Source organism: Schistocerca gregaria, chromosome X (genome assembly GCF_023897955.1).
Source record: "Schistocerca gregaria isolate iqSchGreg1 chromosome X, iqSchGreg1.2, whole genome shotgun sequence".
NCBI classification, from domain to species: Eukaryota; Metazoa; Arthropoda; class Insecta; order Orthoptera; family Acrididae; genus Schistocerca; species Schistocerca gregaria.
In genome coordinates this window covers 647296251-647310201 of record NC_064931.1, presented here as the reverse complement: position 1 = coordinate 647310201, position 13951 = coordinate 647296251, and the positions used below count along the sequence as shown (strand labels likewise).

The 13951-nt window shown below is 41.8% G+C and overlaps 1 protein-coding gene across 3 annotated transcripts in view; it reads right to left on the bottom strand.

Moving 5' to 3' along the window:
* LOC126298664 (PDZ domain-containing protein 8) overlaps positions 1–13951 on the bottom strand; it is a 209634-nt gene that overhangs the window by 102959 nt on the left and 92724 nt on the right. For all 3 annotated transcript variants that reach the window (XM_049990091.1, XM_049990090.1, XM_049990089.1), the window contains 2 exons: positions 10226–10418; positions 1697–1854 (listed from right to left, as the gene is read on the bottom strand). In XM_049990091.1, coding sequence (XP_049846048.1) covers positions 1697–1854; positions 10226–10418 — 351 coding nt within the window. The remainder of the gene's footprint in view (positions 1–1696; positions 1855–10225; positions 10419–13951) is intronic.

Genomic DNA, 13951 nt, shown 5'->3' with positions numbered 1-13951 from the left:
TTATCAACAACTTGTGATATTGAAAAAAAGTTCCCAGACTAAGTTACTCACACTTCTTATTTCAAAACATCAGTGATCATGGTAAGATAATGCTTGCCCAACACATTCACTCCATGACACACATATGTTGAGAGTTATAGGGAACACTCACCTGTACCTTCATGGGAGTTATGCCCTTATAGATGGCATCATGAAATCTATAGAATGCCAATATTATAGCCTACTACAAGAATCCCTTCACAGCTTATGTTTCCCTCATCACCTTCTTGTAAGACAACTGCCCATGGCTCAAGTACAGAATAGTGCTAAAGGAGTCTCAAGAGCAGCATCATGAATTCTAATGTATGTCATGGCCATCTACACAACCAGATATCTCTCTAATCAAACAGGTCAGGATTGTTTTCAAGCACCAGATCAGAGCCCGTACAGCACCAACTTATTATTTATGGGAATTGTGTGACCTGTGTATGAAAAATCTGGTGCCACCATCCTCCACACAAATACTAGATGCTCATCAATTCCATAAATGAATAATTAACATTTTTTCTTGGAAATGGGAAGGGGCATGCTATTAGAGGTTTGGTCATTATGTTCTGGTTGATTAGTGTACCTTGTGAAAGTATCAAAGCATATTTCTTTTTCCTTCTTTCCATATTGTACACGGATTGTAAAGATAAAACAGGGGTTGAATGCATCTACTAAAATAGATACAACCATTCTTTCCAAGTTATAGCCATAAGTGAATTTGAATGTAGCCAAATGACCTTACTGCTTTGTATCCATTACCATGGTAAGTTCTATAGAATACATATAGAAACAGAAAACAGCATAACAACTGCTCTATAAAATAGTTTTGCTTAGCATTTATGGTGCAATTACAATATGAAAGTATTTTTATGCAGTAAGTTGTCCACTAATAACTGAAAGTAGCTAAAAACAACTTCTCTCTTTGTGCTGTAACAGTTATCATGCAAAATATTGGCTTTTACTACTTAGGCTCAGTGAAGACAAATTCTGTAGCACGTACATACAGAAAAACAACTTTCATTCATGTACCTTGACTAGTTTCTCTCTTTTTTCTTTGTCACCAATAATTGTTAAGCCTAAAATTTTCTTTTGACTCAACATGCATGTTAGGCTAAAGCATTATGATGTAGCTGCTTTGCACAGAGCTTAGTTTTGCTCATTTGTTAAAATTTTAAACTGGTGTAAAGCTCCAAAAGCAGGTTAGAAATAAACAAAAATACAAATTTTACCTCCATGAATGAGATGATCCATATGAGTATTTGAGAGAATACATACTATCATTTAGGTCTCCAAAAATGATCAGTATTATAACCTGACAAAACATAAAATTGTCTCAACTGATGTTGCAAACATCTTATAAGAAACTGCAATAAGTTCTGATTATAGCAAAATGTTAACAGACCAGCAGTAGCAACTGGTAAAAATAGTAAAGCATTTCCTTAAAAGTAAACTACTCTGATTCAGAATTTCTTACGACATCAAATATCAGTACAAGATATCTTACAGAATAGAAATATCTGTACCAGATAAAATCCAGAAATTAAAAATATTTCCGATGAGGCAACAATATCTCTTTAAAGTTTACAGTACACTTAAACTATACAATAATACAGTAATGTGAAAGAAGCAATACAGTAATGTGAAAGAAGCAACACATTTAAAACATTACCTGGTTAATGATAATTGAACTTATGTGAGGCAAGGGACGGCCCTGCAGCTGTGATTCCACCTGAAGTTCTAGGAGAGGTTCACTGTAGAAACTGAAAGACCAATGTGTATAGGGCAAACGTGTGAACTGCAGCTGTGCTTGTCCAATGAGACGATTTACTGAAAAATCAAGAATTACAGTGTACAAAATTCAAGAAATGTGAACTTCTACACAAGTAGTTTAGGTACAAATCCACAGGCAGAGAACAGACAAAAATTGGGAGAGGAAATGAGGAACAGGGAGGGGGTGGGGGATAAGCAGGAACACAAAGGGGAAAAACAAACAGATTTAACAGTGGATAACTGAAAGAGAGGGGGAGGAGAACAAATAATACATACTAGCATACATAAGCAAACAAATAATTGAAAGATTTTAAACTGTTGACAGTAACAATTATCTTTCTTTATTCTTGTGGCTCACGTTCTGGCGCAAGCATTTCCTGTCAATGCAAACCTTGCAGATTGAGTGTAAAGAGCTAGAGGCAACCACTCACAGTACAGTTGATATGTCATATGGTTGACAAGGCCCCACAATTGACAACACTGATGAACTTCCAGACAAGAAGCAATTTAGGGAAATCACAGAAAACCCAAATCAGGATTGACGGATGCAGGTTTGAACCATTGTCCTCCTAAATGTGAGTCCAGTGTGCTAACCACTGTGCCACCTTGCTTGGAGAGAATTTTATCTAAGAGCTACCAAACAAACAGTGACAGGTGAGGGCAATGTAGTTGTGTGTGTCACTTCTAAATGAGAATTTTACTGGTTGATTGGTTAGTTGATTTGGGGGAGAGGACCAAACAGCAAGGTCATCAATCCCATCAGATTAGGGAAGGATGGAGAAGGAAGTCAGCCTTGCCCTTTCAAAGGGACCATCCTGCCATTTGCCTGAATTGATTTAGGGAAATCACAGAAAACCTAAATCACGATTGCCGGATGCAGGTTTGAACCATCGTCCTCCTGAATGCAAGTCCAGTGTGCTAACCACTATGCCACCTTGCTTGGAGAGAATTTTGTCTGAGAGCTCAGTTATATTTGCAATCTTGTTTGTGTATACTATTCAATGTGGAATGTGGGGTGGGGATGGTTCAAATGGCTCTGAGCACTATGGAACTTAACATCTGTGGTCATTAGTCCCTCAGAACTTAGAACTACTTAAACCTAACTAACCTAAGGACATCACACACATCCATGTCCGAGGCAGGATTCGAACCTGCGACCGCGGGGTGGGGAGGGGGGAGCAGTGTCAAGTTTTTGTTATTGGTGGTGATAAGACATGGGTTGGAAGCCACTGCCAGTTCCTTGCTGAGACACTACAAGAAATTTCTAATTTAATCAAGGACTCTGATAAAGTCTAATGAAGAACATTTTTTTCAACACCACGTTTTGAACCATTTCCCTATGAGTAAAGTACCACCACGCAATACTTGTTATGAAGTCAGGGAATAGTAATAATGTAATAATAATGATGATGATGATAATAATGATAATACTAATAATAATAATAATACTGAGAATAGTATGATAAAAATTTCAGATTGATACAGTTCTTTCAGTTCTTAAGAAACTCCAAAGAACTTTTACAACTGTTACTATTATTACATCAAATTTACCAACAATGATGCATGTTGTTCACATTATCTTATGACTCAAAAAGAAATCAACTGTAGTAACATCACATCCCCATACAGAAAGTTGGGCTACCCATTATTTCACTTTAACAGATGCAACTGCTGGTACTGATGATAAAAACACACAAAATAACACAAGCCTGACATATTTTTTGGAAGCAAGAACGAGCAAGGACAGGGGAGGTAATAAAGATGAAACATATCATTCAGACTGCATGTTAAGTGGAATTTATGAAATGAATGAAGGAAGGGAGGTCAGGAGATATTGCATGGTCAAACTGATACCACGGTCCAACTAGATTATGAGGGTAATGTTTCTGGACTGTTTAGATCTCCAAAAGGAAGGAAGTAAAGAAGCAAGCTTGGGGGATGTACATACCACCAGCACGAAGGCCAAGAGAGATGGAGCACAAGCTTGGAATGGGTATGGACGAAGAAGGAAATTGGGCATGATGATTCCAAAGGAACCATCCTGCTATTCAGCTGATTGGTTGGTTGGTTTAAAAAAAGGGTGGGGAAGGGACCAAACTGCGAGGTCATCGGTCCCTTGTTCCTGGTAAAATAATTACACAAGGGAAAGAAGAAAAGAAAGGAGACGTGCGAGAAAGGAAGAACCAGAAGAACGACAGGACAACCAACACTACCATGGACAAAACAGGAAAAGAAAACCACAGAGACAAGCAAGAAACATGCAGAAGGGGTAAAAACAAGAGATCAGATGACCATGGCTGGCCGACCATGAGAATACAAAGGAAAAGCCAGTCACTCTGTGACACATTAAAACATCCACCCTGAAAGCATTAGAATGGAGAACACAAAGGAGCAAAGGACATGCACTAAAACTTATAGAATTATAAAAGCCACAATCACATACAAAATGTAAAACTAAATTTGCTGATGAGGCGTTGTCAGCTAAAATGAATGGCAACAAGTCCAGTAACTGAAGAGTTCATTGCAGGGCATCCAAAGGAGGACAGCTCACCAAGATATGGACCACTGTCAGCCGGGCGCCACACCGACACTGAGGTGGGTCATCATAGCACAGGAGGTAGCTGTGTGTCACCCACAGCTGGCCAATGTGGAACCGGCAGAGAATCACAGAGTCCCTGCGAGAGTCCCAGATGGAGGACTGCCACACATTCGTAGTCTCCTTAATGGCCGACAGTTTGTTGTACATGCTGAAGTTATGCCATTTCGTCTCCTAAAGATGCAAAACCTTGCCGCGCAGTACTGAATGCAGCTCAGTTGCAGAGAAGCCAATCTCCATAAGCGGTTTTCGCGTATCCTGTTTGACCAGCATGTCAGCAAGTCCATTCCCTGGGATTCCGACGTGGCCTGGGATCCAGACAAACACCACTGAATGACTGGACCATTCCAGGGCATAGAGGGACTCCTTGCTGTTCACTACCAAAGGATGATGAGGGTACCACTGGTCAATAGCTTGTAGGCTGCTCAAGGAGTCAGTACACAGAAGAAACGACTCCCCAGGGCATGAATGGATGTGCTCAAGAGCACGAGACATAGCCACTAGCTCGGCAGTGAAAACAATGCAGCCACTGAGCAAGGAATGCTGTTCTATATGTCCTCCATGGACATATGCAAAGCCGACATAAGCATCAGCCATCAGGCTGTCGGTGTAAACCACTTAATCGCCTCGGCACATGTCAAGAATCAAGAGGAAGTGGCAGCGGAGAGCCGCAGTGTTAACTCAGTCCTCAGGGCCATGTGAAAGGTCCACGCAAAGCCACAGCCTAGATGTACTCCATGGAGGTGTACATGAATGGACCTCAAATATAGGTGTTAAAGGCAACAACTCCAGTTCAGAAAGAATGGATTGGACACGAACTGCAATTGGAAGCCCTGACCTGAGTTGCTGATGCGGGAGATAAACTGCCACGGGTGGGAAAAGCAGACAGAAATTCGGGTGTGCAGGAGAGCTACAAACATGTGCAACATAACTGGGCAGAAGTTATGCATGCCTAACCTGAAATGGATGGACTCCAGCCTCCACAAGGATGCTGGTCACCGGACTCATCCTAAAAGCTCCTATTGCTAGGCGAACACCACAGTGGTGCACTGGGTCAAGTAAACACAATGCTGAGGGTGCTGCTGAACCATAAACCAGACTCCCATAGTCAAGGCGGGATTGAACAAGGGCTCTCTATAGCTGCAGCAGTGTGGAGCGATCTGCACCCCATTTTGTGTTGCTCAGGCAGTGGAGGGCATCGAGTTGCTACCAGCACTTCCGCTTAAGCTTATGAAGGTGAGGTAGCCAAGTCAATCAGGTACTGAAAACCAGTTCTAAGAACTGATATGTCTCCACTACAGTGAATGGATCATCATTAAGGTAAAGTTCTGGTTTTTGATGAACAGTACGATGCCAACAGAAGTGTGTTACACACGACTATGCGGGCGAAAACTGGAAACCGTTGGCTACAGCCCACAACTGCACTTTGCAGATGGCTCCCTGTAGGTGCTGGTCAGTAACACCAGTACTAGTGGAGCAGTACAAAATGCAGAAATCGTCTGCATACAGAGAAGGTGAGACGGATGTCCCTACAGCTGATGCTAGATTATTAATGGCCACTAAAAAGAGAGAGACACTCAATACAGAGCCCTGCAGGACGCCATTCTCCTGGATATGAGGGTAACTATGGGAGGCATCAACTTGGACATGTAAAGTACAAAGTGACAGGAAATTCTGGATAAAAATCGGGAGCAGGACTCAGAGACCTCACTCATATAATGTGGCAAGGATATGATGTCACCAGGTCGTGTCATATGCTTTTCGTAAATCAAAAAAGATGGCAACCAGATGTTGGCACCTGAAAAAGGCTGTTCAGGTGGCAGACAAGAAGGACAGAAGATTATCAGTGGTAGAGCATCCCTGGCGGAAGCTGCCCTGACATGGAGTCAGTAGGCCACATGACTCCAAGACCCAACCCAACTGCCGACACACCATATGTTCCAGCAGCTTACAAAGAAAGTTGGTGAGGCTGATGGGCCAGTAGCTATCCACATCAAGCAGGTTTTGACCGGGTTTGAGCACCAAAATGATGGTGCTCTCCCACCACTGCGATGGAAAGACCCCATCGCACCAGATCCAATTGAAGATGATGAGGAGATGTCGCTTTTAGTCAGATGATAGATGTTTAACCATTTGACTGTGGATCTGTTCTGGCACAGGAGCAGCGTCGGGGCAATGTGCAAGGGCATTGAGGAGCTCGCACTCTGTAAATGGGGTGTTATAGGATTCACTGCAGCATGTAGTGAACGAGAGGACATTTCCTTCCATCCGCCGTTTGAGAGTGCAAAAGGCTGGGGGTTAATTCTCCGACACAGAGGCTTGAGCATAGTGCTCAGAAAAGTTGTCGGCAATCACATTTGTGTCAGTAGATAACACGCCATTTATGTTAACACCGGGAACACCTGTTGAGGTCTGGTACCCAAAAACACGTTTGATCTTTGCTCACACTTGGGAAGGTGATGTATGGCACCCAATGGTCGAGACATATGTATCACAACACTCCTGCTTCCGTCATTTGGTAAGTTGGGATTTTATGCACCGTGATCACGGGTATGTCCAATGTTCCAGCAATTCTCCATGCACTACACATTTGCATACCACCACTTGTCTCCTCCTGCATTGCTGTGGCCGCTGCTTCCATTGATGTCGAATCAATTTGTTTCCTCCCACTACCAGGTTGCACACCAAAAGAACATGTCTTTTCAAACTTCCTAATCATTTTCTCCAAACCCATGGCAGTCATCGGACCAATGCCAGTGTCTAGAACTTCTGCAGAGCAATGTGTGCACAGTCATCATTCTTGTAATACAGCTTTACAAGCAACACACGATCCTTCATTGAGACTGTCATGGCAAACATTGCAGACGCAAGAGGAGGAGAAGCCATGTACCTGGTGTGTTTATACCAACATCAATGGGTCATGCGCATGACAGGTGTTTTCATTTACGTATTCTGAGATATACAGCGCCATATATTGATCAATTTTCACACTATTTTTTTCTTCTCCAATAATATTATGTTGCAATTTGATGTCATTGTGACGAGTCGTGTTATTTCTACATTGTTTTGAAATTTTAACTTTGATTATAATCTCCCTGTACACAAGCTATACCTGCAGATCCCTTTATATGAACTTTCTCAGCAAGTGTTTGTCATTAACAAGCACATGGAATTCTTCACTTTCCTCTGTTTGCCTTTTTGTAGTGCATCCACACCAACAATTTTCCAGCACTATTTCGAACAATTAACTGCATCTCTGCCTTTGTGTACAAATGATGTAGATGATATAATGGTACCATATCACACAGCAAATGAGCACCTTATTAATTTGTGCAGCCTGTTACAAGGATTATCAGAGGCATTAAATGCAACAGAAACAAGTGTGTGTTCATTCAAACTGAGATTGAGTATTAGGGGGATGTGATAATTCTCAGGCTGTTCATCCAATGCAGTTGCACTTGCAGTACATTCATGACCTCACACTTCCAAGGAATGCTACTTAATTACAGTCAATGCTAGGGAAGCTGACATACTACATCCACTTCAATCTGAATGCAGCTCAGACTGCAGCACCACTGCACTGCCTTCATCCTCAGTGATTGTTGCATAGTTCATTTAGATCCTTTAAAACCTGTAGTCTTGGGTATGGATGCCTCTTTTTTATAGCACTGGTGCTGTACTCTCATACATGATTGGTTCTGAAGACAGACCAATAGCCTCCAAATTGCTTATCAAAGCTCAGAGCAACTATTTGCAAATGGAGATGGTGGCTATTGTCATTACCTATGGAGTGACTGGGGGTGACTGGGAGCACTTGTATTTGGATTTTGCTGAAACCTACTGGTACACTCATTAGATGATTGTCATCAATGCCAATGCCAAGTTTCCTTAAGTGGTTCCCATGCACTCTGCAATGGCATGTTGCACCCTTCAAGCTTTTGAGTCCATCTTTTGCCTTGAGGGTCTACCTGAGTTGCTTGTGACTGTTAATGGACCTCAATTTGTGTCTGCAGAATTAAGGGACATCTGTACAGCTAACTGGATTCATCACATCACCAGCATGCCTTTTTATCCATAGTCCAATGGAGGAGTGGAATGCTTCATTCACACTTTTAAGCAGCGAATGGATAAAATGCACACCCACAACACATGGGACCAAGCTTTGCTGCTCTTCTTCTTGTCCTACAACTCTCAGACTTGTCATGATGCATTGTCAATGAAGTTGCTTCATGGATGGCACCACCGCACCTTGTTCCAGTTGCTGCACCCACCGGGGCAGGGGCGACTACTCCGCCCATTCAGGCAATGTATAAACCTAATGACAGTCCCCCCCCCCCCCCTTTTCTTCCACATCATACAGCAGTCTGCATCACAGGGAATGGGAACATCACCATAAAGATTGTAGTATCACACCTTATCAATATTGTCAGAGCCAGGGCCTCGAAGACTCCTGTGGCCACCACAAGCAGCACTTGGAACATCAGAAAAGCCTCCAGACCACTGCGACAAATGAAGACTGCGTGGATGGTGTTATAAGCAGTGAGCACTACGTCACCAGTCTTCTAGTTCAAGATTACTTCTAGTTGCAAGTTGCTAGCTGCTGCTGAACGTTACACTGAGTTGTTGATAGTTAGTTCTACTGGCGTACATTCAGTGTACTTAGACACATGCCCACATCATGCCTCTGCTTATAGCTAGCCATGTCTGCCACAAGTTGTCAATAGTGTAGCAGTTCTTCACCCACAATTTGAGTACAATATATTTATTTTAAATGCACTTGTGCCAACTAATCTTTTGCTTGCCTATCCATATTCTTACAGCGACAGATTCCATTGGCCACTATAGTTCATATATCCATATATACAGTCTCTCTCTCTCACTCTCTCACACACACACACACACTGGAACAACTATTGTTATTTTAGTTATAGTGCCCACCCATTTATCACTAGCAGCTAGAAATTAACATTTGGTTCCTTTGAATGTAACAGTTATCCATTTGCATCATAACAAGTGGAAAGGAAAACTGAATCAACCTGGGGATGAACCCCAGACATCTGGATCTGAAGCCTGGCAGCTGACCACAGTGAAAGGTTTGTGAGGATGGAATCACCTGCAAGTGCAACGAAAGCTGCCACTTTAAGTTAATGGATCAAGATTTTTTAATTCAATCATGGGAGAAGGTAGATGGATCAATGTTATTTATAACAGTCACACATTTGCTACGTTAATAAACATTGAGCCACGCATCTTCTCCCATGATATAGTTAAAAAACTTTGATCCAATTACTTAATGTATTCGTACAGATCGATTTCATAACAACACAGAGCACAGAAATATTTCACTGCTTTTACAAGTATATCATGGGTTGCAACACTGTCCTTAATTTGCAGATACTAGCACAGTTTACATAGCTGTGACTCAAATAAGGAGCAACTGAATTTAATATCCTTGTTTACAGCAATATTTCACCATTTTTTCTCAATCTATTACTTCAAAACACATTTTTTGCCTGCTGCTCTCTGACTGGCTGTGTAACACAAACATCTCACATACGCTCTTTTCTTCCCATCATATCTCATGGCAAACACTGACAACATTCCTGCATGAATCACATACGTACACCACTGGCCTTATTCTAGACTTTTAATGACAATTCTATACAGATGAAATTACTTCAATAATTAATACCAGAATGTGTTGATCTTCAAAAAATGCAGTTTTATTGACATTAAAAAACTACATGAACTCTTAGCATAAAATTAATGCTATTTTCCAAAATCAAATAATGATAATTAGTTCATGAAAGCACTATAATGATAACAACATACCTTTAACTGACACATAAGCTGCTTTGCCAAGCACCATATTGGCATCAATAGATAACTGAAATCCACCAGAATATTCAAGATCTAAGCACAATTCCAATGTGTCAAGGTGCTTATTGACTTCATCAAGCACAACATCCTTTACCAAAATACTCTTCACTTCTGGAAAATGTGTCCCAAGATGGATATCTCTAATCTAGAAACAAAAAATTATATGTTCTTTTACAACAAAGATATAATTATAAAACTACTTAAAATATGAGTGCTATGAGACGGTCATAGCAACAGAGTGTCATCAGATTTATATACAGTGCAGTTGTTTAGGAATGCACAAAAACATACACAACAGACTTTAATATGGTATGTGTCAACCGTCTGCAGTCATGATGACTTGAACCCTGCTGCGGACACTTTCAATGAGGATTCTGAATGTCTGCAGGAGAATAGCAGTCCCTTCTTGCTCACAAGCCGAAACCAGAGAAGGTAATAATTTACGGCACTAGGGCCTAGAACAAGGTCAACATTCTAGCTCATCCCAGAGGTGTTCCATTGGGTTCAGGTCAGGACTCTGCGCAGTCCATCCATTTCAGGTATGTTATTGTCCAAACCATTACCTGAAAGACATTGCTTTATCGATGTCTCCACACTGTTTCTCTACTGTACACGGTATACAATACTGTAAATGTGTTCACATCCTACCACATTTAGTGTTTTCTTAAGCACAAGAAAAGACCACGCCCTAACCAGGAAAAATATCCTCATACTGTAACACTAGCTCCTTCATGCTTCACTTTTGGCAATGCATATGATGGAAAGTAATATTCCCTAGGCATTCACCCAACATGAACATTTCCCTCAGTTTGCTACAGGGCATAGTGTGATTCATCACTCCATATCACTTGTCTTCAGTGATCCATTGTCCACTGGTGTCACTCTCATCACCTCAAGCAGCACAGAACTGACAACATAAATGTGTGGCTTATGAGGAGCTGTTCAACCACTGAACCTCATATTCTTAATTTCCTAGTCAGTCACTGTGTTAGCTCAACTGCTAGTATCACCTTGGAATCATCAATAATTTCTTCCTTTGACTTCATGCGATTCTTTTTACAGCCCCCCCCCCCCAATCTATATGTTCAAATGTGTGTGAATTCCTTAGGGACCAAACTGCTTAGGTCATTGGTTCCTAGACTTACACACTACCTAAACTAACTTACGCTAATAACAACACACACACCCGTGCTGAGGGAGGACTTAAACCTCTGATGGGAGTGGCCGCGCACTCTGTGACATGACGCCTCCACAGTCTCTGACAGTTCCTGACCATCAGTACATGAGGTCTGCCTTGTCTTGATTTAGCTATGGTTGTTCCTTCACATTTCCGCTTTGCAATCACATTGTCAGCAGTCAACTTACAAGCTTTAGAAGGGTCGAAATATCCCTGATGGATCTGTTTCTCAGGTGATATACAATGAGTATCCACATCTGAAGTCACTTAGCTCTGCTTACCACCCCTTTCTGCTGTTACTCTATTCGACTGACAAGACATTACTCCCCACCTCCTTTTATAGTGGTGAGTCTGTCTCTGGATATCTAGTGGTCAATTCTGCATTCCATAAATGTGTGTGGATAGTTTTTATCTGATAGTGTACATCTTACAAAGCTGCTTATGGCAAAATGCAACATATGTACAGTTCTTAACTGGGGCATACCTACTACAAGGCTGAGTCATTATGTTTAAAACTGTGTGGACATTCAATTTGTCAGTCCACAGTGAGAATCTGTGCTGAATAATGATTATTCTTTTAACACGCCAGACCATGTAGTTCCTTCATACTCATGATACAGTTTATAATGACAGTGACAAACAAGAAAAATAATGCCTACTTCCCATGTAAAAGGTCTAGTTGCTATCACATTTTAACATCAGAGGGCAAATGATTAAGAGGATAAGCAGTATGTCTTGGTATTTAAAATACTAATATGATGCAAGCAATGTGTGTTTGTGGATTCTAAATGATCAGAAGGGAGTTACAGGGTGTTTCAAAAATGACCGGTATATTTGAAACGGCAATACAAACTAAAAGAGCAGCGATAGAAATACACCGTTTGTTGCAATATGCTTGGGACAACAGTACATTTTCAGGCAGACAAACTTTCAAAATTACAGTAGTTACAATTGTCAACAACAGATGGTGCTGCGGTCTGGGAAACTCTATAGTATGATATTTTCCACATATCCACCATGCGTAGCAATAATATGGCGTAGTCTCTGAATGAAATTACCCGAAACCTTTGACAACGTGTCTGGCAGAATGGCTTCACATGCAGATGAGATGTACTGCTTCAGCTGTTCAATTGTTTCTGGATTCTGGCGGTACACCTGGTCTTTCAAGTGTCCCCACAGAAAGAAGTCACAGCGGTTCATGTCTGGCGAATAGGGAGGCCAATCCACGCCGCCTCCTGTATGTTTGGATAGCCCAAAGCAATCACACGATCATCGAAATATTCATTCAGGAAATTAAAGACGTCGGCCGTGCGATGTGGCCGGGCACCATCTTGCATAAACCACGAGGTGTTCGCAGTGTCGTCTAAGGCAGTTTGTACCGCCACAAATTCACGAAGAATGTCCAGATAGCATGATGCAGTAATCGTTTCGGATCTGAAAAATGGAAGAAATGGCGGCCCAGACCAGTACTTTTTGAGGATGCAGGGATGATGGGACTGCAACATGGGGCTTTTCAGTTCCCCATATGCACTAGTTCTGTTTATTGACAAAGTGGTCCAGGTAAAAATAAGCTTCGTCAGTAAACCAAATGCTGCCCACATGCATATCGCCGTCATCAATCTTGTGCACTATATCGTTAGCGAATGTCTCTCGTGCAGCAATGGTAGCGGTGCTGAGGGGTTGCCGCGTTTGAATTTTGTATGGATAGAGGTGTAAACTCTGGCTCATGAGACAATACGTGGACGTTGGCGTCATTTGGACCGCAGCTGCAACACGGTGAACGGAAACCCGAGGCCGCTGTTGGATCACCTGCTGCACTAGCTGCGCGTTGCCCTCTGTGGTTGCCGTATGCAGTCACCCTACCTTTCCAGCACATTCATCCGTCACGTTCCCAGTCCGTTGAAATTTTTCAAACAGATCCTTTATAGTATCGCTTTACGGTCCTTTGGTTACATTAAACCTCCGTTGAAAACTTCGTCTTGTTGCAACAAAACTGTGTTCTAGGCTGTGGAATTCCAACACCAGAAAAGTCCTCTGTTCTAAGGAATAAACCATGTTGTCCACAGCACACTTGCACGTTGTGAACAGCACATGCTTACAGCAGAAAGACGACGTACAGAATGGCGCACCCACAGACTGCGTTGTCTTCTACATCTTTCACATCACTTGCAGCGCCATCTGTTGTTGAAAATTGTAACTACTGTAATTTCGAAAGTTTGTCCGCCTGAAAATGTACTGTTGTCCCAAGCATACTGCAACAAACGGTGTATTTCTATCGCTGCTCGTTTAGTTTTTATTGCCGTTTCAAATATACCGGTCATTGTTGAAACACCCTGTATGTTTGAGAGTGTCCATGCAGAAGTGAGCCCAGCTGCGAAGATGATATTGTAAGATAAGGTGTATTTTCTACGCTCACCCTAAAATGCATGAGCAGGAAGTGTTTAATAATTGACAGCAACAATGTGGGCAAGAAGCATCTGGTTCCATTCCTAAAGGGCACT